General features: G+C 32.3%; 1 protein-coding gene and 1 long non-coding RNA gene across 2 annotated transcripts in view; both read left to right on the top strand.

Moving 5' to 3' along the window:
* The window catches only part of LOC126893306 (uncharacterized), a 217402-nt gene that overhangs the window by 54718 nt on the left and 137148 nt on the right, over nucleotides 1–25536 (top strand). The window lies entirely within an intron of this gene.
* Nucleotides 1895–25536, top strand: part of LOC126893303 (ubiquitin-conjugating enzyme E2 H) — a 93061-nt gene continuing 69419 nt past the window's right edge. The window contains exons 1-2 of the mRNA XM_050663340.1: nucleotides 1895–2130; nucleotides 2345–2421. Of these exons, the coding sequence (XP_050519297.1) occupies nucleotides 2078–2130; nucleotides 2345–2421 (130 nt within the window). The 5' untranslated portion in view covers nucleotides 1895–2077. The remainder of the gene's footprint in view (nucleotides 2131–2344; nucleotides 2422–25536) is intronic.

Here is a 25536-nt window from a genome sequence, read left to right as displayed (position 1 = left end):
TAGTAGTTGATCAAGAATTGTAGTAAATACTACAATTCTTGATCAACTACTAAATGCACTTTGTTATTTAGAACGAAGTCAAAGGACTTCATTAGGAACCTAATTAGGAATTCAAAGGAACTATTAGGAATAAAAAAGACTATCTTTACTTGGCTTTTTATCTTCGGTTATTGCTTTCCCGAAATTTCGGAGATTTTAATGCAAATATACTTAGGTAATAGTTGATAAAGAAGTGATGAATATTGTGAATAGGGCTTTTCATTCACAGTCATTTGTTTCGAGCTTCTGTCACATGTCGTATAATCCGTGTATATTAATATCATAAACAGATTATAGAACCTATGACAGAAGCTCGAAACAAATGACAATCGATGAAAAGCCCTATTAAAGTTAGGCCCTTATTATCCTACCGTGTGAATACATTTGGTAGTTTGTAATGTTTGTTGCCGACATTTGGGATGACGGATCTATATTTAAAAAACATTTTAACAGTAAGATATTAATAACTAGGTATTAACCCAACAGATTTGGATTATTTTAAGTTTTATGTTTAGTTAAAATTTAATGTTAAATACTTTCTACAAAGTAAATATATACTTGCCAAATGATAAATATTTTTTTTACCTTGTTGGTGGTTGCGCCCTCTTATAATGTTTCGTGGAAGTTTACTTTGTATTTCGCAGAAAACTAATAAAACGTTTGACATTTTGGACTTATTTATTTAAACTAAGATTTCTATTCTTGTTTCTCATCTTGCTACTTGGGCTCTGCTGATTTAAATTAAGCAAGCAGCAGCGATGCCAACCCTACCGATTTTTCGGTAGATTTACCGATTCAGGGAGCAATCTACCGATAGACCGATTTTGCACCCTCACCTACCGATTTTTATTATTATACTTAAATTATTTTAATTTTTGTTTGTATTGTGGAAAATGCACAAATTTCTTATCTATATAATTATATTACATCATCCAGACTATATGGCGGGCGCGCCACTGTATTATTTCAATACATATTTCCTTGAATACATCCGAGATCGACACCCACATTGATAATTTTGATGTGTCAGGAATATTTTTCAGAAAGAATTTGTTTGTTTGTATTATCGTTTGTACTTGTACATCCGCTGAAAACTTATAGGTATTACATAACAACAAACTCAGCAATATTCATCAGGAAAACACATCTGTAGATTAAACTGTGAGGGGAAGGAAGTACTTATGCTATATGGGAATACCCTAAATTTATATGTAGTATAAAACTATTTAACCCGTATCGTATTTAACCCGTCTTGGAAAGGATATTATTTAATTTATAGTTAGCTTTCAGACTTCGGTTTTTATTCAAATACAAGCAGAGTGAAAATTAAACATGTCAAGTGAGAGTGAAAGTAGTGAACCGAAAATGAAAAAAATTAAGTATGTATTACCAAAAGTATAAAGAAGAATGGGAAAGATTACCAGAGTTTGCAGGGTGGTTAAAAAAGGGTAGCAAAGATGAATTTGCGTTTTGTAAAAGTTGTAATAAAGATATTAATATAAAAAGTGGAAAGGACTCAATTATAAAACATTCAAATTCAAATATTCACAAAGAAAAATTTAAGGCTATTGCTACACAGAGACCAATTACTTCTTTTATGAAAGCGGGTACGTCTTCTAAAACACAAGAAGAAGAAATCAAAGAAGTAAGTCATACTTATTTACTATGGTTCATTTTTTAAATAGGAGGAGTAAACTCAAACGACAGATAATAATGTCACTAAAAAAATAACCAAATCCATCTTCTTTAAATGACTTTTTTAAATTTGCCGCCGTTTTTTTTAAATCTCCCGATTTTTACCGATTTTTTTGGTATCAATCTTCCGATTTCAGAAATTTTAGGTTGGCAACGCTGGCAAGCAGTGACACTGACAAGTGTTAGTAAACTAGGGTCGAAGAGTTCTTGGTTGATACTAAGTTTAAGCTGTATCTGTATTTAGATAGAGCCTTTGTGTTCACAAAGTGATTACCTTTCGAGAATAATTCTTTTCAGTTAGTTGTAACAAACTGATGGTAAGAATTTCATGACAATTTGAAAAATGTCGTCTCCAAGTGCTGGAAAAAGACGTATGGACACGGATGTTATTAAACTGTATCCTTTGTTTTTTCTAATATGATATTATTCAACATTAATATGTTATATTGTATCAACTAATAGTAGTAAATTTTTTCCGTTTCTTTGCACATATTTAGGTATGAATTGGCTAGAAAAGTTTATACCTTCCTTTGTCAGGTCAAGAGTAAATATTTATTCACATTGAACAGCTGATCGTCAACATGTTTATTTTCCTTAATTTGCGATTTAGCATTGAGAGTAAACATGAGGTAACTATCCTTGGTGGACTCAATGAATTTTGTGTAAAATTTTATGGACCTAAAGGAAGTAAGTACATGGTACATTTAAATATTAATATTGATATCATTTTGATTCATTATTTGATTAATCATAAATTTATCTTCTATTCCCTCTATTTTTAAGTGTCAATCATACATTTTACTGACAAATCTCACCTTTTCTATTCTTAAATCTAAATTACTAGTCTAAAGTGTCTTAATGTCCTATTATAGGTCTAAAAGACAAACTCTTTGTCTAAAATTTTGTGTTTATAAAAAATTTCAAGACAACACTCAGAATTTACCATACTTATAATTTGACTACCTACAGTGGGTGGCCAAATTATTAAGGACACTACACATACTTTTGCCTTTTTATACAGTGCCTCCGCATAAATTCATTATTTCATAAACAGGCGACTTTAAGTTAACCCTGCTGTCCTGTTCGGGTCTATTTGACCCAAAAAATAATTTATTTCTTATTTTACAAATTATTACGCGGCGTAACGATTTGGTGTTTCGTGACTTTATTACCTAATATGAGGTCTTTCAATTGCATATGAGATAAACAATCAACTTCCTGATTTTTTTGATAAAAATGAAATTGTTACCTATGGTACGTTCGGGTCAATGTGACCCGAGTATTTAAACCGTTAAAAATTACTTGTGTATGTGTGTTTAGTTGGCAGTATTCTATATTAGCAGTACCTGTGTGTTTGTCAGCCGCATACGTCTGTAAATAAAAACAGGTTACTGCAAGCTAAAACTTGTAAAATCAACTGTAGTGTAGCTGGACGATGTTGCAAACCAAATTATAAATATGACCAACATGGACAGACAGCATGTATTTGGAACCAACTGGAAAGACATAAATAAAGTTGGTTTCCAAGCATACATTGGTTTTTTATTTTTAGCTCGAGTTTATAAGTCCCATGGTGAATCAACTAAAAGTTTATGGAATGAAGAAACGGGTCGTACTATATTTAGATCAACAATGTCGCTTGATCTATTTACAGAAAGTTTGCCAGTAATACGTTTTGATAACAAAACTACTAGACAGGATAGAAGACGTTTTGATAAACTTGCGGTAATACGTGAAATTTATGAAACATGGGTAGAAAATGTAAACAGAACTTTTAACCCTGATAAAAATGTTACCGTCGATAAGCAACTAGTTGCCTTTAGAGGCAACCGCTCTCCCTTCAAATGGTATATTCCAGCAAGCCAGCGAAATATGGCACAAAACTTTAGGGTTTATGTAATTATGAACAGTAAAACTTCTTATGCTCTAAAATTGAAGATCTATACAGAAATGCGTGTGATGTGTGACTTGAGTAGTGATTTGAAATGCCACAATATTACGTGTATAATAACTTTTTTTCATCGTAAAATTTGGGAAAATTTCTTCTAAAACAAAGTAGATACAACGCCTGGGATTATAAGTAAAATAAACCGGAGCTTTCAGCAAAAATCGCGAATAGAGAAGTTCATAGCTCGTCTTTTTTGCTTCATGCAAGATTTGACAATATTCCCAAAAATAATAAAAATGTTGTTCTTATGAGTACTTTGCATCATGAATCGAGGCATCATGCATCATTTTCATCAAATGAAAAAGCCCCAAATTATTTTAGATTACAATTCCAATAAGGGAGCAATGGATACTCTAGATTAGCTTGTTGGCACGTATATATGTGAGAAGAGATAAATCGCTGGCCAATGATTGTTTTTTATAATCTACTGGACATTTCTGCCTACAACGCGTTCGTATTATGGGCATCAATAAATATCCAATGGAATACCAATCAATTGGGAAAACGGCGAATTTTTCTTGAGGAATTGGGAAAAAACTAATGAATCTAGTCATCATTTCCAGAAAAAATATACCAATAACTAAAGGCTCTTACGAACTGGCAAAAAGGACACGAGAATGAACAAGTAGACAAGATGGAAATGCTAGTGAACCGTCTATTAAATCTAACTCCGCCTGCTAAACGAACACGCTGTAAACTTGCCGTAAAAACGATGACAAGACAAATTGTTATATTGGATTACATCACAAACATATTTGTAAAATCCATTCTTTTTATTAATGTCCCAGTTGTAAACTGAATTAAATTTTTGTAGATATTTGTTACTAGGCTTTTTTGAAAGAAAAAATGTCTTTTGTTTTTGTTAAGAAGGTTTAAGTTACATTAATAACATAATTTTTGTTTAGTTAACCATAATTTATTGTTAGTAAAGTTTTATTTATCACCATTAACTTATTTTATTTCGATTAAGGAGCGTGAACCATAGTTGGGTCATATTGACCCGAACAGTACATTTGTGTAGTTGACTCGAACGGGACAGCAGGGTTAAGGAAAAATCCTGAAACAGGTCGATTTTTATTTTTAAATTATGATTTTTTGGCATATACATCTACATCATACTATTGACGTCATCCATCTGGGCGAGATGACGTAATCGATGATTTTTTTTAATAAGAATAGGGGTCATCTAATAGCTCATCTGAAAGAGCATTCAATTCTCTATTTACTGATATAAGCATAACATAATTATTTATACAGGGTGTCCAAAAAATTTTTTTTTAATTAAATTAATTGAGACAAAAAGAAGAATGTACCTAATATAATTTATTTAATTCATAATACATTTTACTGTTGCTAGAAAACAGGAAAAACTGTTTATTTCACAAATGAATATTGCTTTTCGCCTTAAATTCAATGTAAACTGCCACCCACCTGCCTCTTGGCAGTTTAAATGTTTCGATTAAGTGAAAAATCAATGTATTTTTCAAATAAAACATTTTACTGTTTTCAGACAGCAGTAAAATGTATTAACAATGAAACAAATTACATACATTCATCTTTTTGTGTCAATTAATTTAATTAGTAAAATATTTTTTGGGCACCCTGTATAAATCATCATGGCATCTACACTTCTAGCGGAGTGATTGCCGCCCTCTTTGGGCTCTTCCGATTCGTTTGTTGCGTTGAATCACTCCGCATTATCATTTTTGTTTTACATTTGGTTGTGTGACTTGGCATCTTCTACAATTTTCCTCCAGTCATTCCTGTTTTTGCTTATGGTTACCAATTCTCTGACTCCCATCTTCTTAAGGTCCTCCACTATCTGGTTCTCCCATCTAGTTTTGGGTCTGCGTGATAAAGGTCTCCATTTGGAAATTTTCTTGATAACAGCTTCTGGATTCCTCCTTTCTATATGTCCCATCCATCTGAGTCTCTGTGCCATGATAAATCTGACGATGTCTTCTCCTTTCAGAAGTTCTCTTACTTCATGGTTCATGAGTTTTCTAAATTCATTATTACTTAAGTTTAGTGGTCCTGCTATTCTCCGAATTATTTTCCATTCTAGGATCCTCAATCTTTCTGTGTCAGACACATTACCTCAGCACCATATGTGATTACTGGTCTAATTGCTGCTTTGTAAATTTTCAGTTTTGTATTCTGAGTAAGCTTCTTATCTTTGAGGAAGTTACTGTATTTCCAGTAGGTTCTGTTTCCTGCCTGGATTCTTTCATTAATTTCGATACTTCTGTCATTAGTTCCATTAACTGAGACTCCAAGATATTTAAAATGTTCTACCTTTTCAAATTCATATTCACCGATATTTAAGCTTATCATATTAACTGGGTTTTTTCTTGAGCATATTAGGTATTTTGTTTTGTTTTGATTTATTTTTAAACCCCTTTTGGATGCTTCTTTGCATAACTTCGTAAATTCTTCCTTTAAACTGTTTAGGTTTCTGCTAATTATTGCTATGTCATCAGAATACGCCACAAGTTGTGACATCGATGTTATAATTGTACCTTTTATTTCTGTAGCTCTTATTGTTCCTTCTATAGCGACATTAAATAGTGACGTTGATAGAGAGTCGCCTTGTCGTACTCCACTTGCTATTTCAATATTTTTGGTGATTCCGTTATCTGTAATTATTGCTGCAGTCGATCCTCTTATTGTCATTTTCGTAAGCTTTATAAGTTTCATTGGTATATCTAGGTTTTTCATGTCTTCTATTAGGTCGGGTCTTGTTAAGCTGTCAAAGGCTTGCTTGAAGTCTATGAAAAGGATGTGTAAGTCAATATCATGTTCGTAACATTTCTAAATTGACTGTGTGATTATGTGAACTGCATCTATTGTTGACCTTCCCTCCCTAAATCCGTGCTGGTAGTCTCGTATAAATAAGTATGATAATGTTTATATCAGTGAATAGAGAATTAAATAGCCTTTTAAATGAGCTATCACATGCCTCCTCTTCTCATTTAAAAAAATCATTGATTACGTCATCACGCCCAGATGGATGACGTCACTAGTATGATATGTATGCCAAAAAATCGTAATTTAAAAATAAAAATCGACCTGTTTCGGGATTTTTCCTTAAAGTCGCCAGTTTATGAAATAATGAATTTATGCTTTACTTTATGGACGCACTGTATATACTAAACCGATTTTATAGAGTTCTACACATTTCCTTTCCCATTAGCCACTCCTTACTATTGTGACAGTCTTCTTCTCTTAAATTTATTTCCTAAATCACCTTGGAGATGCCCTTTATCCATGTCTTCTTCTTCGTTTTTGTTTTTCTGTAGGGCTCACAAAGATGTTATCACCAGTTGATTGAAGCCCTTATTAACACATTCACGGACACGACTGCATATGCAGACACTTACTTCATAAGATGTGTCTACATGTGAAGCGTGTCTGTGAATTTGTTAAAAAATGGCATCATAAACCAAACTTAAAAACTAACGCAGAAGCTTGTATTCAGAGCATGCCATGACGCCTAAAATCTGTAATTGCAGCAAAGGGTGACATCACTAAATAATAAAATTAGTGATTTTATGTTAAAAAATTTTTTTTGTAAAGAAAATAAATAGTTTTACTAACAAAACTCATTGGTTTTGTGACCTTAATACCTCACTCTCTTATAGAAAAAATAAATTCAAGCCTTAAAGCTAATTACAGTAGAACCCCGATTATCCGTGTGTGGATTATCCGGGCTATGGATTATCCGTGCTATGATTTTCTATTACTCAAATTGCATTTTTGAGGTTTTATCAAAATAGCATCACCGTAAATCTTTCGACGGAAACTCTATATGCCGAGAGGTAGATTCATAGTACAAGATTTATTTTTTCTGTTATCTTTTTATGTTAGGTAGATATGTATGTATATACGTACATATGTATTATATATAAGAATTAAATGTTCGGATTGTCTGTGCTTTCAATTATCCGTGCCATGTCCGGTCCCGAGAAGCACGGATAATCGGGGTTCTACTGTACTTACTAAAAAAATTCAAAATTGTTTTACTGTCCCTAATAATCTGGCCACCCACTGTATCTCTATTTATAACTATTTTGGGGAATCCAAAGTTACGGTTTGTAATGAAAATCAACATTAGAAGTGGAGTCAGTATCAGAGTAACCTAGTTGAGTCCCAGAATTTATAATACATAATACATACATCTTTCCAATAGCTAAATTGAGTCCCATGCCTACCTGGGGCATAGTCTAGTCAGTGCACATAATATTTTCTAGGAATGAGAAAACAATAATTAATTTTATAACATATAATTTTATTACAAAAATGTATACCTAAAATATTTACAGTAAACAATATAATCTACATTTACATGCTAAATCTATGCTGAGTAAGGTATTTAAGTGCCAGTCTATGTATACAGTCTGTTGTATGCCTCTGGTAGTAGACAGAAACGACTATTTAACATAATTTAGTAGGGTGTACAGTACCTACACTTTCTGCTAAGTACTCGTATCACACGGATATGTCAAATTATTTTAAAATATTCTTTATTTTTTAATAATTTATTCTTTATTTAAAACTTTAAGAACTATGTGTGTCTGGTACTATAACACTATTTGACATACCTTATGGTACTTGGCAGAAAGTGTAGGTACTGTACACCCTACTAAATTATGTTAAATAATCGTTTGTGGTTAATACCAGAGGCGTACGACAGGGGAAAGTGAATGGTTGACCCTTACCAAATTCTACGCTACTGATGAAACTGCTATTTTAGCATAATGTTTAGATGCTCCAATACTTTCTATGCAAATAATATACTCTTCATTCGTAACGATAAAGTCAATAGTTTTCGAGATATTTGAAGTTAAAAATGAAAAGGCACACTTATTTTTATTAATGTATGATGCTCCTTCGTTTTTAGCTTCAAATATCTCGAAAACTAATGGCTTTATCGTTACAAATGAAGAGTATGTTTTTTACACATAGAAAGCATTGGAGAATTAAAAAATTGTACTAAAATAGCAATTCCCCCAGTGGCGTAGAATTTGGGAAGGGTCAACCATTCACGTTCCCCCGTCGTACGCCTCTGGTAGTAGCCAGAAACGTTTGTTTAACATAATTTAGTAGATTGTACAATATCAGCACCACTTACCAAATTTCGTGTTGTTGTCCCATGCCTGTCAGGAAATATTCAAAAATAAATAAAATAAAAGTTTAACTTTGACACCCTGTATTTAGGTTATTATCAAATTTTGTGGTAAGTTAGATTAAATCAACCTATTTTAACCTCAGAAATCTAGGGTTAAGCTATGGCCCATTCTTTACCAAACACCCTGTATGTATATTTTTGTCTATTTGGCAATAAGAAGAAAACCAAAGGTATATAATAATTATATTTTAGACCATGGATGGAGAACATTTGCTTAAAGAACTTAAGGCAATATTCAAAAGTTCCATCAGTGCCGGTTTAACCTAACTTCGGGCCCTGGGCGCTGGAGGTTTAGGGGCCCCCTTCATTGCTATTCGTTGTCAGTTTTTTAACAAGAAAACACATGCATTAACTATAAAGGTTTCTTGTAAAATCCATAAAATATATTTTTTAAACAAGCAAGAATAGAATAGCAAATGTAAAAAATAATCCAAAAAATACATTTAAAAACATAAATAAAAACAGAAAGTTCAACAAAACAACACATGACAAACAAAAAAACATATTCTAAAAAATACTTAAAGACAAAAATTAGATCACTTTTTTTCTTGACTTGGCATTCGCAAACTGCCATATAATATTATCACAATTCAGTTTCTTCAGTTCTTCATTCTCTATATACAATAGTGATGATGCGTCTAGGTTTTGTTGACCCAAATTTGACCTTAAATATGTTTTTATTCTTTTTAAAGCTGAAAAAGACCACTCGCCTGACGCATTAGAAATTGGTATCGTCAAATAAATTTGCAGTAAAGTTAAAATATTGGGAAAAGTTGTTTTTACATATGATGTTTATTCAAATTTTGGCATAACGTTACAAAATGTGTAATTTCATTATGCAAGTTCTCTTTGGCTTCATCAACATCGTTTTTATGTTTCTCGAATAAAAGTATTAATTGACGTTTTGACTTCTTCTTTATCTCTAGATTAAAAAAACATCTAAAAGCTGTTGTTACATCATTGTAGCATTCAATTCGCGATTATGAAAACAGCGTCTAATTTTCTAGACTCTAGATTTTCTGCGACAGCGATTTTTTTGTTGCTGCGACTACAAATCGCAAGTGGAGTACTAGCCTTATGCAGGCCGCACATCAAAGAAACATGAAACGTAAATCACGTTTCATGGAAATAAAACACTGCTAAACAAATAGACGTCCGGCAATTTATGAAACTTTCCGAAAATAAAAATGTGTTATGAGCATGAATCACACTCGTTTCATTGGTAGGCGGACTTCAAGATTTGTTTAGCCGTGTTTAATTTTCATGAAACGTGTTTTACGTTTCATGTTTTTCGTGTCATGTTTCGTTGGTGTGCGGCTTAACTTAGAGGCCACTGTTTTAATGCCAAATTGCAATTTTTGTAATCGCTTTACTTTTTACTTTTGAATGTTTGAAAGAGTGTGCACCTATTGTTTGGGTATTGGCATTTTCGAGAATAATCTATTCTTTATCTATAAATTAGATTTATGTATATCTATTTTTGTCTTTCGTTTAAAGTAACGTTTACACGTATCCAGTAACTGGCGCCAGTCTCACTGGCACTCTTATTAAAAATCCTAATACTGCCACTGAAACCACAGGTACGGCAGCACCAGCGACTGGAACGCTGTATTTACACGTGTCTACAACCACTGGCATGGGGTTAAAGGGGACGCGGACGAGGGCCACTGGCATGAAAAATGGACCAGCTTTCTATTCGAGACAGCGCTGGCAGACAGCGCTGGACTGGAGCAAAAAAGCGTTTACATGATGCCACTACCATGCCAGCACTGTCGTTCCAGTGCGACTGGCGCCAGTTACTGGATACATGTAAACCTGCCCAATCTCTTTTAAAAGGACTTATTTTGTTCCTATTTTAAAAGAACTTATTTTAAAGCCGAAAAGTGAGATAAATTATTATTTAAGCTCCACAATTCAAAATGAAATTATTAGAAACTAAAATACTCCGTTTGTACGATTATTTTGGATACAAATCGAGACATGGCCATTGATTAATAACCTACACAGTTTTTACCCACTACCTGGGTAATTTTTAATCAATGACATGGCGAAATCTGACAACTTTCTGTAGTTTTTGGAAAAGGGCCCCGCCACAAATACTGGCACGGGGCCCCTGTGGGGCTAGGCTACGGCACTGTGTATAGGCGTGAAAAGATGTAACAATAGAACAAAGGCGTTTGCAATTGGCGTATCTGCGTATGAGATTTTTTTTCGGAGAATATGTAAATTATTTATTTTTTTATAATTAAAAGGAACGGGCCCCTCCGGGCCCGGGCCCCTGGGCGCCCGCCCCAAGCGCCCAGTGGATAAACCGGCACTGAGTTCCATCTATATAAATGGTGTCCAAACCTGCTAAAAATTGTAAATTGCTGTTGCAGGAAAAGATAATAATTTGGTTTTCTATGATTCTCGTTTGCCATTAGAAAATCCTCGTTTTTGTTGGTTTTCACTGGAAATGTTTTTATTATTATATCATGAGTTTCTCCCATACTTTTTGGCAATTTAGACAGAAGAGATTGTTGGGTGTTATGCATATTATATTTTCCGTCCAATTCCACATCTTTGGTAGTCAAGGTACTAATATCGCCATTTCGTAATTCCTCATGTAAAATTCTCATATCACACATTTTCATAGATCGTTCACTGATATCTTCTACGGCCTTTCGCTTTAAGGAGTTTTGACGATTGAGTACATCTTCGTTTCATTCACTGTGTTTGTGGTCATCCATAGTTTTTATCACTATGTTGTCCCTTTGGGTTTTTAAAAATGCTTTACATTTTTCTTTCGTCTGTGCACAACAAATCCAACGCTTGCAGTCATTTTTTAACGATTTGTGAAAACGATAGGTGTTTAAAGCCATTCAACATAATCAATTGTTTTCCTTTTTCACTAAGAACAATTTTCACAGAACTCATTTTGGCAATCAACTTAATACCGTATCGTATGGGTACAGATATATCGCACACTATATCTACTAAATCTTTTGTAGTGTATTATTTTTTATATTTGATTAAGTACCATAAATGTATAATCAATGAAATACTTACTTACTTAAAATACTTAAAAATTAAAAAGCTATTAAAAGGTAATTATGTAGAAGGATTACGATGCCTGGGACTCAATTCAACCATCTAAATATTTTGGGCGCATATGAAATGCCTCCCAGAGAAGGGTTTTTTAACTGTCGCTAAAATGGTCACATACGAATTGCCTCCTAAGCCCTAAATACATTACATGCTTCTAATCTTTATGTGAAGGTGAGACGTTGCCACATCTTCGCCCCTTTGTAAATTTTTGGCAAAATTGGTAATTTGTTATGTAATTTATTTTATTTTCAACCTTTATGTATTAAACATTATTGACACTAGGCAGTATTTATAAATTTCAACTAACTTATACATATATAATTAGTTTTATAACCCTTTTATTATATAATAAGCATTATTTTTTGGTATTAATAATTTGACAAAAAATACAAAAACGTAATAAGTATTTTATAGATTTATTAAAAATAACATCACAAACAACTTATTTGGAAAATATTACAAAATGTGTATAGAAATATAAAATTACAAATTATTTTTCCTAAATTTATATGATACTACTTTGACAAATTCTAATCTATTTATTTTACATTTTCTTAATTCTAAAATTTTTTCATTTAGAAAATTTATTTTTGCTGTACTTTCCGCAACAACTTTTTTTTTGGTGTCGAAACAGAATTCATTTTAATGTAAGTATTTATTTGAAATTGTAAAATTATATCAATAAAATTATTAATGTTAGGATGAGGGTAGTATAAAGAAGAATAATTATACTTGGAGTGAAAACTTTCGCATGAGTTTGTGGTTCTTTGTAAGGATAAAAAGTGCTCAGCCCAAAGATGTGGAGGGAAATGTCGAATTTTCAGATATGTAATTATCAACAAGATAATCACAAAACTGGGTGACTCTTTCATAGACTGGTTTAATTTCTGCCAAATCTATAGCACAAAAATCGCTAACATCTTTAGGATGTAAGAAAGAAAGACCAAAAATATAAATAAGGAAATGCGTAATTTCAGTTGAGTCAACACCTTTTTTCTGGTATTCTGGAGCTAAGCCCAGTGCTTGAACCTTTCTATACCATGCCTGACCCAAATGAAAACGACATCCATGAAGATCTGCTTCAGGAAATGCCATACGTATACTATTATGAATGGAAATTTCAAAGTCTGAAGTTATTATTTTAGACAATACATTTGGATATAGGACAATTTATTTTAAAACATTCTTCTATGATATATTTAAAAGCGAGATAATATGAAGATGACTTTTTATCTTGAAGTAAACAAACGACAAGAGGAATATAATGTCCATTTTTCAAGCCATGTATACTAAATAATTGAGTGAAAAAACGAGGACAGTATTTAAAAGTTCCGTCAACATACCAATTGGAAACAGTCGAGAGAAAACGAAATTTTGAAAAACATGTTAATATAACAAAATCTTTGCCATTTTTAATTATAAAATTTTCGTTTCTATTTGTAATAATACAAGATGAATCAAGAGGTTTATGAAATTCAGATATATTTTTGGGCGTTTAATTAAAGACTATTAGTGGTTCTAGTATAATATAAATTTTGTCTAACCCTATTAATATCATTGATAGTAAATGTCTCTATATTTAACAAAGTAAGTTATCAATCGAAGTAGCACAGAAAACGACAATAAATATCGTCTCCATAAAGTAGAACGTCAATAATCCGGATTAATTGGGACCCCACCCCAACCGGATTATCAAATTATCCGGATTATCGAAATTACTTTTAAAACAAGGTCGGTATACACATTTAATTACAACAAACATTAAAATTTTTTATATCTTCTCTTATACTGTGAATAGTCTAGAGGTGAAATTAATCAAAACATTTTTTTATGTTGAAACACTGTATTGTAATATATTTATATGCTTCTTTTCATGAGCATTTTTCAGTTCGTCACAAATGATAGGAAAAAAGCTAAGTCCGTGATAACATAAATGTATAACCTTTATTCTAACATGACATTTTAGTTAAATCTGACAGTTGTCACATTTTATTTGAAATTTGGCATAAAAACAAATCAATTGTGTTTATTGCATTTTTAAAATGGTATTTTCTTTTATTTGTATAGTCTTATAAATTGTACAGATCATATTCGTAGATATATTATATAGCTCGTAAATAATTGTTTTTCGTTTATAGCGCCATCTATCGACAACTAGAATAAATGTTATAAATGTCTGTAATCACAGACGTGCCTTTTTTCTGTCACATACAATTTAATGCGTTAGAAAGAAATCGAAAAACTGTGACGCACTGAAAGATGCCTATGAGAAAAAGAATAGCAACATGTGTACAGTGAAAACATCAGACACTATTTGAGCTTTAAAAAAATGTGTAATAGGTTTTTGAACTGCTGTAGTGGTTCGTTTTTTCGCAGCTAAGTCCTTAATTATAAACCTAGATACAAATCCGGATTATTGACGGTCCGGATTTTTGACGTCCGCATTATCGACGTTCTACTGTACCACCAGATTGACAACAGGTGGAATACTTTCTTTGGTTACACCTCCTGAGATTTTCAAAATTTATGAATCATGCAGGATGCCGAGGAAATGAAGATGAGAGAATTTTAAATAATTCACAACTCATCTGCTCAGCGTGGTAAAAGCTCCAACAAGAAAGATTCCTTAAAACTCAAACAAAAGAGTAAATGAATTAAAAATGTATTAACATTCTCAATTTCTTTGCAACACGAAAATGCAGCAGCTGCATAATACTATGGTCAAATCTGAGAGTGCAGGAAGAGTCTATACCGGTTTCGGGGGTTGTTTCCCCCTCATCAGTAGTCCCATATCCTCTTCTCTCAGATTATTTAGGCCTTTCCGAATTGCAAAGAAAGAAATGTCACGGATGAACTAGGACCATCTACCGAAAAACAAAGTAAATTATCAATCGAAGTAGCACAGAAAACGACAATAAATATCGTCTCCATACCACCAGATTGACAACAGGTGGAATACTTTCTTTGGTTACACCTCCTGAGATTTTCAAAATTTATGAATCATGCAGGATGCCGAGGAAATTAAGATGAGAGAATTTCAAATAATTCACAACTCATCTGCTCAGCGTGGTAAAAGCTCCAACAAGAAAGATTCCTTAAAACTCAAACAAAAGAGTAAATTAATTAAAAATGTATAAACATTCTCAATTTCTTTGCAACACGAAAATGCAGCAGCTGCATAATACTATGGTCAAATCTGAGAGTGCAGGAAGAGTCTATACCGGTTTCGGGGGTTGTTTCCCCCTCGGAAAGGCCTAAAGTGTGGTACGTGGAAGAATCTGAGAGAAGAAGATATGGGACTACTGATGAGTAGTCCCATATCCTCAAATTGAGAATGTTATACATTTTTAATTCATTTACTCTTTTGTTTGAGTTTTAAGGAATCTTTCTTGTTGGAGCTTTTACCACGCTGAGCAGATGAGTTGTGAATTATTTAAAATTCTCTCATCTTAATTTCCTCGGCATCCTGCATGATTAGTGTGACCAACTCCAATTCAGTCGAATCCGGGACAAGGCTGAAAAAAATTACTCAAATCCGGGACTTTTCCATGAAAATCGGGCCATTTTCTGTTCCAGAAGACGATAATTAAAATACAGAAACGAAAAAAAGTCCACCGTTTTAGTTTTCGTACAACTATAATACCACGATATAAAATGCATGCGTTTTGGATGTGGTATATTACTCTTACACTCTGGAAATTGTTGACTTTTTTCTCCCACCAATTCAATTTGATGTGAATTCTCAGAAGAATAACGTATTCAAAATTTCAAAATAGAATTTTACCAAAACGTTGAAAATTCGGATGGCCCGGAAGCTTTGTCCGGGACGCCGGGACACGACTTCGTAATTCGGACCATGTCCCGGATTTTTCAGACTAGTTGGTCACACTATGCATGATTCATAAATTTTGAAAATCTCGGGAGGTGTAACCAAAGAAAGTATTCCACCTGTTGTCAATCTGGTGGTATGGAGACGATATTTATTGTCGTTTTCTGTGCTACTTCAATTGATAACTTACTTTGTTTTTCGGTAGATGGCCCTAGTTCATCCGTGACATTTCTTTCTTTGCAATTCGGAAAGGCCTAAAGTGTGGTACGTGGAAAAATCTGAGAGAAGAGGATATGGGACTACTGATGAGGGGGAAACAACCCCCGAAACCGATAGACTCTTCCTGCACTCTCAGATTTGACCATAGTATTATGCAGCTGCTGCATTTTCGTGTTGCAAAGAAATTGAGAATGATTATACATTTTTAATTCATTTACTCTTAAGTTTGAGTTTTAAGGAATCTTTCTTGTTGGAGCATTTACCACGCTGAGCAGATGAGTTGTGAATTATTTAAAATTCTCTCATCTTAATTTCCTCGGCATCCTGCATGATTCATAAATTTTGAAAATCTCCGGAGGTGTAACCAAAGAAAGTATTCCACCTGTTGTCAATCTGGTGGTATGGAGACGATATTTATTGTCGTTTTCTGTGCTACTTCGATTGATAACTTACTTTGTTTTTCGGTAGATGGCCCTAGTTCATCCGTGACATTTCTTTCTTTGCAATTCGGAAAGGCCTAAAGTGTGGTACGTGGAAGAATCTGAGAGAAGAGGATATGGGACTACTGATGAGGGGGAAACAACCCCCGAAACCGGTATAGACTCTTCCTGCACTCTCAGATTTGACCATAGTATTATGCAGCTGCTGCATTTTCGTGTTGCAAAGAAATTGAGAATGTTTATACATTTTTACGTCTCTTTATTTGTTTTCTTAAGTTCTTTACAGATGAGCTTCATTGGTTTTTCGCTGAGATCTTCCACGGCTGCTCTTTTTATTGAGTTGCTTACGGCTTTTCTATTGTAAACTTCGGCAGACAACTTCTCGTGGTTATGATCTAATATTGATTCAATTATCGTATTTCACATCCCTGTCTTTTCACAAATGCTTTGCAGGTTTTTTTAGTAAATGTCCACCGTTAGACTGTATCTTTGGCCAAAATTTTTTGAAAACCGAATGTATAACCATCAATTAATAGTGAAGGTTTGCCCTTTTGACTGATATTTATCGTTAATTCCATTACTTCGGATTTTATGACTTGAAATAACACAATTTGTTCTTGAAATCAACGAACTGACATGCTTGAAATAGACAAACTGACTGATGCAAGAACTAATAAACTTTCAAGTATTTATACAGCATTTAGCCAATTAATACAATATACAACAGAGAATATAAACAAACAAAATATACCTATTTAGTTTACCTATTTAGTACCCATTTAAATTACGATTTGGCAACATTGTGTCATTATACAGAGATTAAATAGACAAAATACAGCCTAAATGATTAACGAAACGGAGGAATTTAGATTGTACCGGGGAGGCATTTCATGTATGAAAATATTTACCTGAAAAAGTGGGAGACATTTCGATAACGCCGAATATTTTGACCCTTCTCTATTCAGGTATACGGGACTAAATTTACCTATGCCCGTCAGTATAATTGCCTAAATAAGAGTGAATTGTTTAAGTTCTAAGAACCAATGATAGAATGGTATAGTCGGTTCGCTTATCTCAGACACAACTGTCTAGTGATTTTAGTAATTTTTTTTGCAAAGTTAGTTACATTTTGACAGACTAGACGTAGCTGGAAATTACTGCAGAACCAAACACACTTGCTCATAGCCAATATTCTTAATAGTAAACAGACATAAATAACGTAGGTACATCTTACGCCAATCAATAATTATATATTTACACCATGATAAGTATAATGTATTGATAACAACTGAGAAAATGATTTATTGTACAAAATACAAATATTTTGAGGAAATAAATTTAAACAAAATTTGACATGTCAATCAGAAAAAGGTTAAGACACATCTAATCCCACTATTTACAATAATTATTCTTTTTTAATGAAAGAACAAGTTTATTTGAGCTGTTAATATAGTGAGATAAGAATTTTTGTGTTGTATGATTCCTATTCTGAATCTGTCAAAATGAATCAGAGTTGAGCGAATTTACTTTATCAGTGACATTGTTATTAATAGAGATGTGCTGAATGTGATCTGTTTATGTCCCTGGAGTTAGTGTAAGAGTGTAAGTGAGAATAAAAGAAAAGCTTTGTGTGTAAGTAAACAATAGAAGCTTTTCACAAAGGACTTGTCTTTGAAACTACAAATGACTCTGGAGGTGATATGCTTGAACTTGAAGAGCATTAGCTATGCTATGACAAATGTTAAAATCTTTGAAAAGAAGGAAAGCATAAGTATTAGGTATAAAAATGGACAAAAAATTCTCGAATTTGGCAATTTATAACAAGAAAATAATCTAAAGGTTCCTATCTTCTAGCGATGTTGGTGGCCACATTGACCCATATTCTATTCAGAGCAGCTCAAAATAGATCAGTTGACGTTAGACCAGACCATTTCCTAAGATTGGCCAGCCACTATATACACAGGGTGAGTCACCACTAACGGGGCGGAAGATTACAGCGAAATGGTAAAAAATTTGAAAAAAAATTTAAATCCTAGTTTGTAAGTTGATAAAAGCTACATTTTAAAATTATTTTGAAATATACAGGGTGTCCCAATAAATGGCGGCGTATCAAAGTTATATTTTTTCTTATGGAATACCCTGTATTTTATTGGATTTTTTAATTGTCCGCAAAAAATAAGATAGTTTCATAAGGCTTCTCTGTACCTATGTACAGAGTGTTCTGAGTTATGTTGACTTTTCTTAAAATGTAAAGTTTTAAAAGAAGGCTTATTCTCAAGTTATTTAAGAAATTATAAAAATATTACTTTTACATCTAAATTGTTGGATATTGGTTGAATGTATTCCATGATTAATTATTACACATTTGTCTACAGGGTGTTCAAAATTTACAGTTTCATTATTGAAGTATTCAATGTGTCATAATATGATGCTTATTTTAAATGGAACACCATGTATATTAATAAATAATTATACTTAACAAATTTACCTCTTTCGAATGGTGTATGGATGTCCTATACCTAGGTCACATAGTTTTTGCGTAATTTACAATTATTTAGATTCTTAATCTGTAAATCGATTTTAAAACAAAATATGAAGTTAATTAATGTCATTGTATGACATTGTCATTTTATGACAATACTGCAATCTTATAATTACTGCATTCCATGATTGATTATTACACATTTATTTACAAGGTGTTCAAAATTTACAGTTTCATTATTGGATTATTCAATGTAGCATAATATGATGGTTATTTTATTAGAACACCATGTATATTAATCACTAATTATACTAAACACAGGTTCCTATTTCGAATGGTATATAGATGTTCTATAACTAGGAGTCATAGTTTTTGCGTTATTTACAATTTTCTTAAACGGTACATCGATTTTAAAAATATTTATAGTCACTCTCAATTTTTAAACCCATCATCTTGGCATAGTTTTGTTATATAGTGTAGTTGTAAATAAAAATATGTAGCGTTTTTCAAAAGCGTTTGACATTCTTAATTTCATAAAAACATCATCTGAAGTAGTAGGGTAGGAAGTGTAATATTTACAATATTTTTAATATAACCCCATATAAAAAAATTCATCTTGGTCAATCCTGGTGACCTAGGTGGCCAAATATATGGACCGAATATATCTATCCATTTATTTCTAAATTTTATGTTGAGGTTGTTCTTAACATCACGTCAAAAGTAAGCAGGAACTCCGTCGTCCAATTGGAGCCACATGTTTGCTCGCACGGTAAGTGGAAGGTTTTAAGATGGATCCAAAAAACTTGTTTTAAGAAATTTAAAAAAGTTGTTCCATTCAGATTTTCGTCAAAAAATATGGGTCACGAATCTCGATCAAGTACTCGCTCAGAATACTGCCCCAAACATTAACACTTCATCGATGTTGGCGATCAACAGTAAAATGTTTGTTTACTGTATCATAATAAAATGAAAGCTATGTCTATTAACTAGACGATTATTATGAAAAGTAGGTAGATTCGTCTGTACACAATACATTCTTAAAAAAAAATCAGGATCTTCTCCAAATTCGAAAGTCTATAAATGAAAAGTTAAACGTTCTTGTTCTGTCTAATGCTGGTGTAGTTAAGTTTTATACGGATGATAGTGGTTTTTCTTATGTATTCTACATACACTCGTTTGACTGATTTCCAATTGACTCGAAATTTTTCACGTACTAGTATTTGGGTTTTCCGTAACAGAAAGCAGGACATCAAGTTCGTTGACGTCACCAAAAATAAATGGTTTATTTTTATTTAACTTTTCGTACCTATACAACATCACCAGTAGCATGGAATCTATCGAGAAATCTCTCAAAAACGTCCTTTTTGGGTCTCTTCTATCAGGATACTTTTAAGCGTAAACTTTAGAAGCTAAAAGACAATTTTAAAAATATTCCCCAATGCAAAGTAGCATGCCTACTCTTTCATTGATAGCGTGATTATTCATTTTTAGGAACAATTAAATTTGAATGTAATTGGCTCTGCCAAAGCCATTTTTAGGTAAAAAAAATTTGAATATCATACACGGATGTTTATAGTTTTGATAATTACCAGACCGTACTGTCATAAATTGACAATGTAATAAAATGACATTAATCAACTACATCTTTTGTTTTAAAATCGATTTACAGATTAAGAATTTAAATAATTGTAAATTACGCAAAAACTATGACACCTAGGTATAGGACATCCATATACCATTCGAAAGAGGTAAATTTGTTTAGTATAATTATTTATTAATACACATGGTGTTCCATTTAAAATAAGCATCATATGACACATTGAATATTTCAATAATGAAACTGTAAATTTTGAACACCCTGTAGACAAATATGTAATAATTAATCATGGAATACATTCAACCAATATCCAACTATTTAGACGTAAAAGTAATGTTTTTATTATTTCTTAAATAACTTGAGAATAAGCCTTCTTTTAAAACTTTACATTTTAAGAAAAGTCAACATAACTCAGAACACTCTGTACATAGGTATAGGCTTATAGGCCTTATGAAACTATACCTTATTTTTTGCGGCCAATTAAAAAATGCAATAAAATACAGGGTGTTCCATAAGAAAAAATATAACTTTGATACACCGCCATTTATTGGGACACCTTGTATATTTCAAAATAATTTTAAAACGTAGCTTTTATCAACTTACAAACTATCCAATTTAAATTTTTTTCAAATCTTTTACCATTTCGCTGTAATCTTCCGTCCCGTTAGTGGTGACTCACCCTGTATATCTACTTCCAGGGCCTCTCTTGTCCTCAATCTTGCCTTGTAGAAATCAGTATTTACTATTACATGTAATGTGGCTGAAGTAAGCCAATTTTCTGGTATTTACGGTGTCAATAATTTCTTTGTCTTTTCTTTACCGCTGGAGAATAGTTATGCTAGTTGTGTGGTGTATATACAGTGTGACCCATTTAGATTGGAAACACCTCTATAATATTTGAAGTTGTTAACCGATTTTAACCAAATTTTTTTTTAATATCATGTAATAAAAGGTCTATTGCGGGACAAAATATGAAATATTTATTTAAATTTTCAGGGCATTCTACGATACTTTTTCTTCGTCGAAAATGGAGAATTTGTATTAGCGATTTTTTTATTAAAACAATTTCTACGCCACTGGATTTAGAGTGTTATGACAACTTAAAATTTTAAAACTCACTAAGCTACGAGTCAAAAAAGAACACCTTTATCAACAGATAACCATAAAACTAATTATTTTTCAAATAATTTTAATAATAAACCACTACTAGACAAAAAAAATGTTTAAAATAAATTTAAAATGACATTTTTGTCATAGCTATTTGAAGCCACTCTAAATCCAGTGGCGTAGAAATTTTTTTAATAAAAAAATCGCTAATACAAATTCTCCATTTTCGACGAAGAAAAAGTATCGTAAATTTAACTAAATATTTCATATTTTGTCCCGCAATAGACCTTTTATTACATGACATTAAAAAAAAATTTGGTTAAAATCGGTTAACAACTTCAAATTTTATAGAGGTGTTTCCAATCTAAATGGGTCACACTGTATATGAGACCCTTAACACATGTGGGTAGCACCACATTTAAAATGCCTCTAATCGTTTATGGCATCTTCTGTAAGACTCCAGCTTTCTACTCCGTAGAAGAGGACACTAAAGACTTAACATCTAAGAATTCTATGGGTATATTGATACTTAGAGAGATAAGTTGCTGAGAATCTTTCTAAGACAGTTAAAGAGTTTCTGGCTTTTTCAATACAAGTTTTTATTTAGGAGCTGTGATCCCAGGTATTGCAGCCCAAATAGTATATTGTCTCCAGTCTTTCTAATAGTGTACTGCTTATTGTAATGTGGGCATTTATGTTGGTGTTCTTACTAATAATCATTATTTTTCTTCCTACAATTTAGTTTTAGGTCCCATTTGTTACAAGTTTTTTTGCCCCCCTTTGAATATCTGCCCCTGAATATCTGCCAGCAATACTGTATCGTCTGCATATCTAATGTGGTTTATCAGTTGGGCCATTTACTGCAATACCATCTTCTGATTCATCCAAGATTTCTCTAAAGATGTTTTTAAAGTATGTTTAATATTTCTAGTGAAAATAGGCAACCATGTCTAACTCCTTTTCCAACTGTGAACATCTCAGAAAGTTTATTTTCGAATCACACTGTTGATTTTTGTTATAGATATAAGTTTGATATCAGTCTTATATCCTTACCAATGAGTCCTGATGTTTTTAGTATATCGAGTTTCCCACGATGTAGTTTGTCAAATGCCTTCTCGAAATCAGTGAAACATGCATACATATCACAGTTGACATCCCTGGATCCCTGTATTAGAACTTGAAAACAGAAAAGTCCTTCCCTAGTTTCGAGTCTAAATCCAAATTGAAGTTCACGTAAGTGTTCTTCTAATTTGGTATACAGGGTGTTTGGTAAAGAATGGGCCATAGCTTAACCTCAGAATCCTGAGGTTAAAATAGGTCGATTTAAGCTAACTTACCTTAGTACAAAAGTTGATAATAACCGAAATACCAAGTTAAACTTTTATTTTATTTATTTTTGAATATTTCCAACAGGCATGGGACAACAACACGAAATTTGGTAAGTGGTGCTGGTATTGTACACCCTAATAAATTATGTTAATCAAACGTTTCTGGCTACTACCAGAGGCGTACGACGGGGGAACGTGAATGGTTGACCCTTCCCAAATTCTACGCCACTGGCGGAATTTCTATTTTAGTGCAATTTTTTTTATTATTCAATACTTTCTATGTAAATAACATACTCTTCATTCGTAACGATAAAGCCATTAGTTTTCGAGATATTTGAAGCTAAAAACGAAGGAGCATAATACATTAATCAAAATAAGTGTACCTTTTCATTTTTAACTTCAAATATCTCGAAAACTAATGAATTTATCGTTACGAATAAAGAGTACTTATATTATTTGCATAGAAAGTTTTCGAGAATCTAAAAATTTTGCTACAATGGCAGTTTCATCATTGGCGTAGAATTTGGGAAGAGTAGACCATTCAATTTCCCCTGTCGTACGCCTCTGGTATTAACCAGAAACAATTATTTAACATAATTTAGTAGGGTGTACAGTAACTACACTTTCTGCCAAGTATCATAAGGATATGTCAAATAGTTTTATAGTATTGGGCACACATAGTTATTAAAGTTTTAAATAAAGAATAAATGATTAAAAAAAAAGAATACTTTAAAATAATTTGACATATCCGTGTCATACTTGGTAGAAAGTGTAGGCACTGTACAGCCTAATAAAGGCCAGTCTCATATGTGTTGTTGAATAGCTTCGTAAGAGCTGTGGTTTGATGTGTCTCTAACAGCTATAAAATTTCACCATGCACTTCGTTAGGTTGTGGTGATTTCTCATTTTTTAATTCGCTTAATGGCCAAAGTTACTACTTTATTTGTTTTTTCTAGCCCATAGGGATAAAGGTAGTCTATTTCAGTCAGTCTTCTTGCTGTATCTGCATATAATTCATAATAGTAAAGGGCCTAGCTGGGTAAGATGATGAACAATGCCCCCAACTCGATTTGAAATGCATATAGGTGACGTTTAGTACATATAGAGAAAATCACTTTCTGAAATTTTTAGCCCCCTAGGTGGTCACGTGACCCACCTAGAGCCTAATTAGGCTTTTTATGTTTTTATTTTTTATCTCAGCCGCATCGAGAGCTAGCAAAAAACTTTAAATAAAAAAGTTTGTAAGTTTCAAAAAGTTCTGTCCGAAAAAAATGTTTTTTTTTTATTTTTTGGCGGGAAATTCAAATTTTAGGACGATTTTAAAATTTTAAATAAATATAAAAAAATAACTAAGACATTCGTTCCCACGAAAATAATTTATAACGTGTATTTTTGCATAATGTTTCACCCTGCATTTTTTCAGATTTTTAAAATTGGTGAAACTTACTTTAAAATATAAAAAACCGCATTTTTTCGCTTTTTGATACAATTTTATACAGGGTGTTTAAAAAAGGTCACACAGACAAAAATTTTTGTAATGTCATCCATTTTCAAGATACAGGGCGTTGAAGAAAACAACATTTTACACACTTTTTACGATTTTGCCGAAACTACTGGCAATATTGTAATAAAATTTGGCATGTTTTAAGAGGTAGTTATTGTTCATTTTTTCACATACAATTAAGAATTATACAGGGTGTAACAAAAATACAGGTCATAAATTTAATCGCGTATTCTGGGACCAAAAATAGTTCGATTGAACCTAACTTACCTTAGTACAAATGTGCACGGAAAAAAAGTTACAGCCCTTTGAAGTTACAAAATGAAAATCGATTTTTTCCAATATATCGAAAACTACTAGAGATTTTTTATTAAAAATGGACATGTGGTATTGTTATGGCAGTATTATTTTAGGAAAAAATTATAATGAAATTTGGACACCCCATAAAAAATTTATGGGGGTTTGTTTCCTTTAAACCCCCCCAAACTTTTGTGTACGTTTCAATTAATTATTATTGTAGCGCCATTAGTTAAACACAAGTTATTAAAAACTTTTTTGTCTCTTAGTACTTTTTCCAAAAGTCAGTTTTTATCGAGATATTTGAATATTTGTCAAATCCACCACATATTTGTATGTATATGGTATAATTACGATTATGGAGACTTGGTAATAATATGAAAATTTATTTATGATTTACATTTTTAGGTATATTTTGAATCATATTAAAAAAGAAGCCACATCTCGATAAAAGATGCTTCATCAAAAAAATACAAAGAGGCAAAAAAGTTTTAAAATCACTGTGTTTAACTAATGGTACCGCAGTTATAGTTTAATTGGAACGTATACAAACATTTGGGGGGTTTAAAGGAACAAAACCCTCATAAAATTTTTATGTAAACATGTTAAAAAAGAAGCCGTAACTCGATAAAAACTGCCTTACCAAAAAAAATACTAAGAGGCAAAAAAGTTTTAAAAATATTTAATTGAACTAATGGCACCAGAATAATAATTTATTTGAAACGGACACAAAAGTTTGGGGGGGTTTAAGGGAACAAAACCCCCATAAAATTTTTATG

Source organism: Diabrotica virgifera, chromosome 10, assembly GCF_917563875.1.
Source record: "Diabrotica virgifera virgifera chromosome 10, PGI_DIABVI_V3a".
In the NCBI taxonomy this organism is placed as follows: Eukaryota; Metazoa; Arthropoda; class Insecta; order Coleoptera; family Chrysomelidae; genus Diabrotica; species Diabrotica virgifera.
Note: the sequence above shows the minus strand (reverse complement) of the source record. Positions and strands in the feature narration are given on the sequence as shown.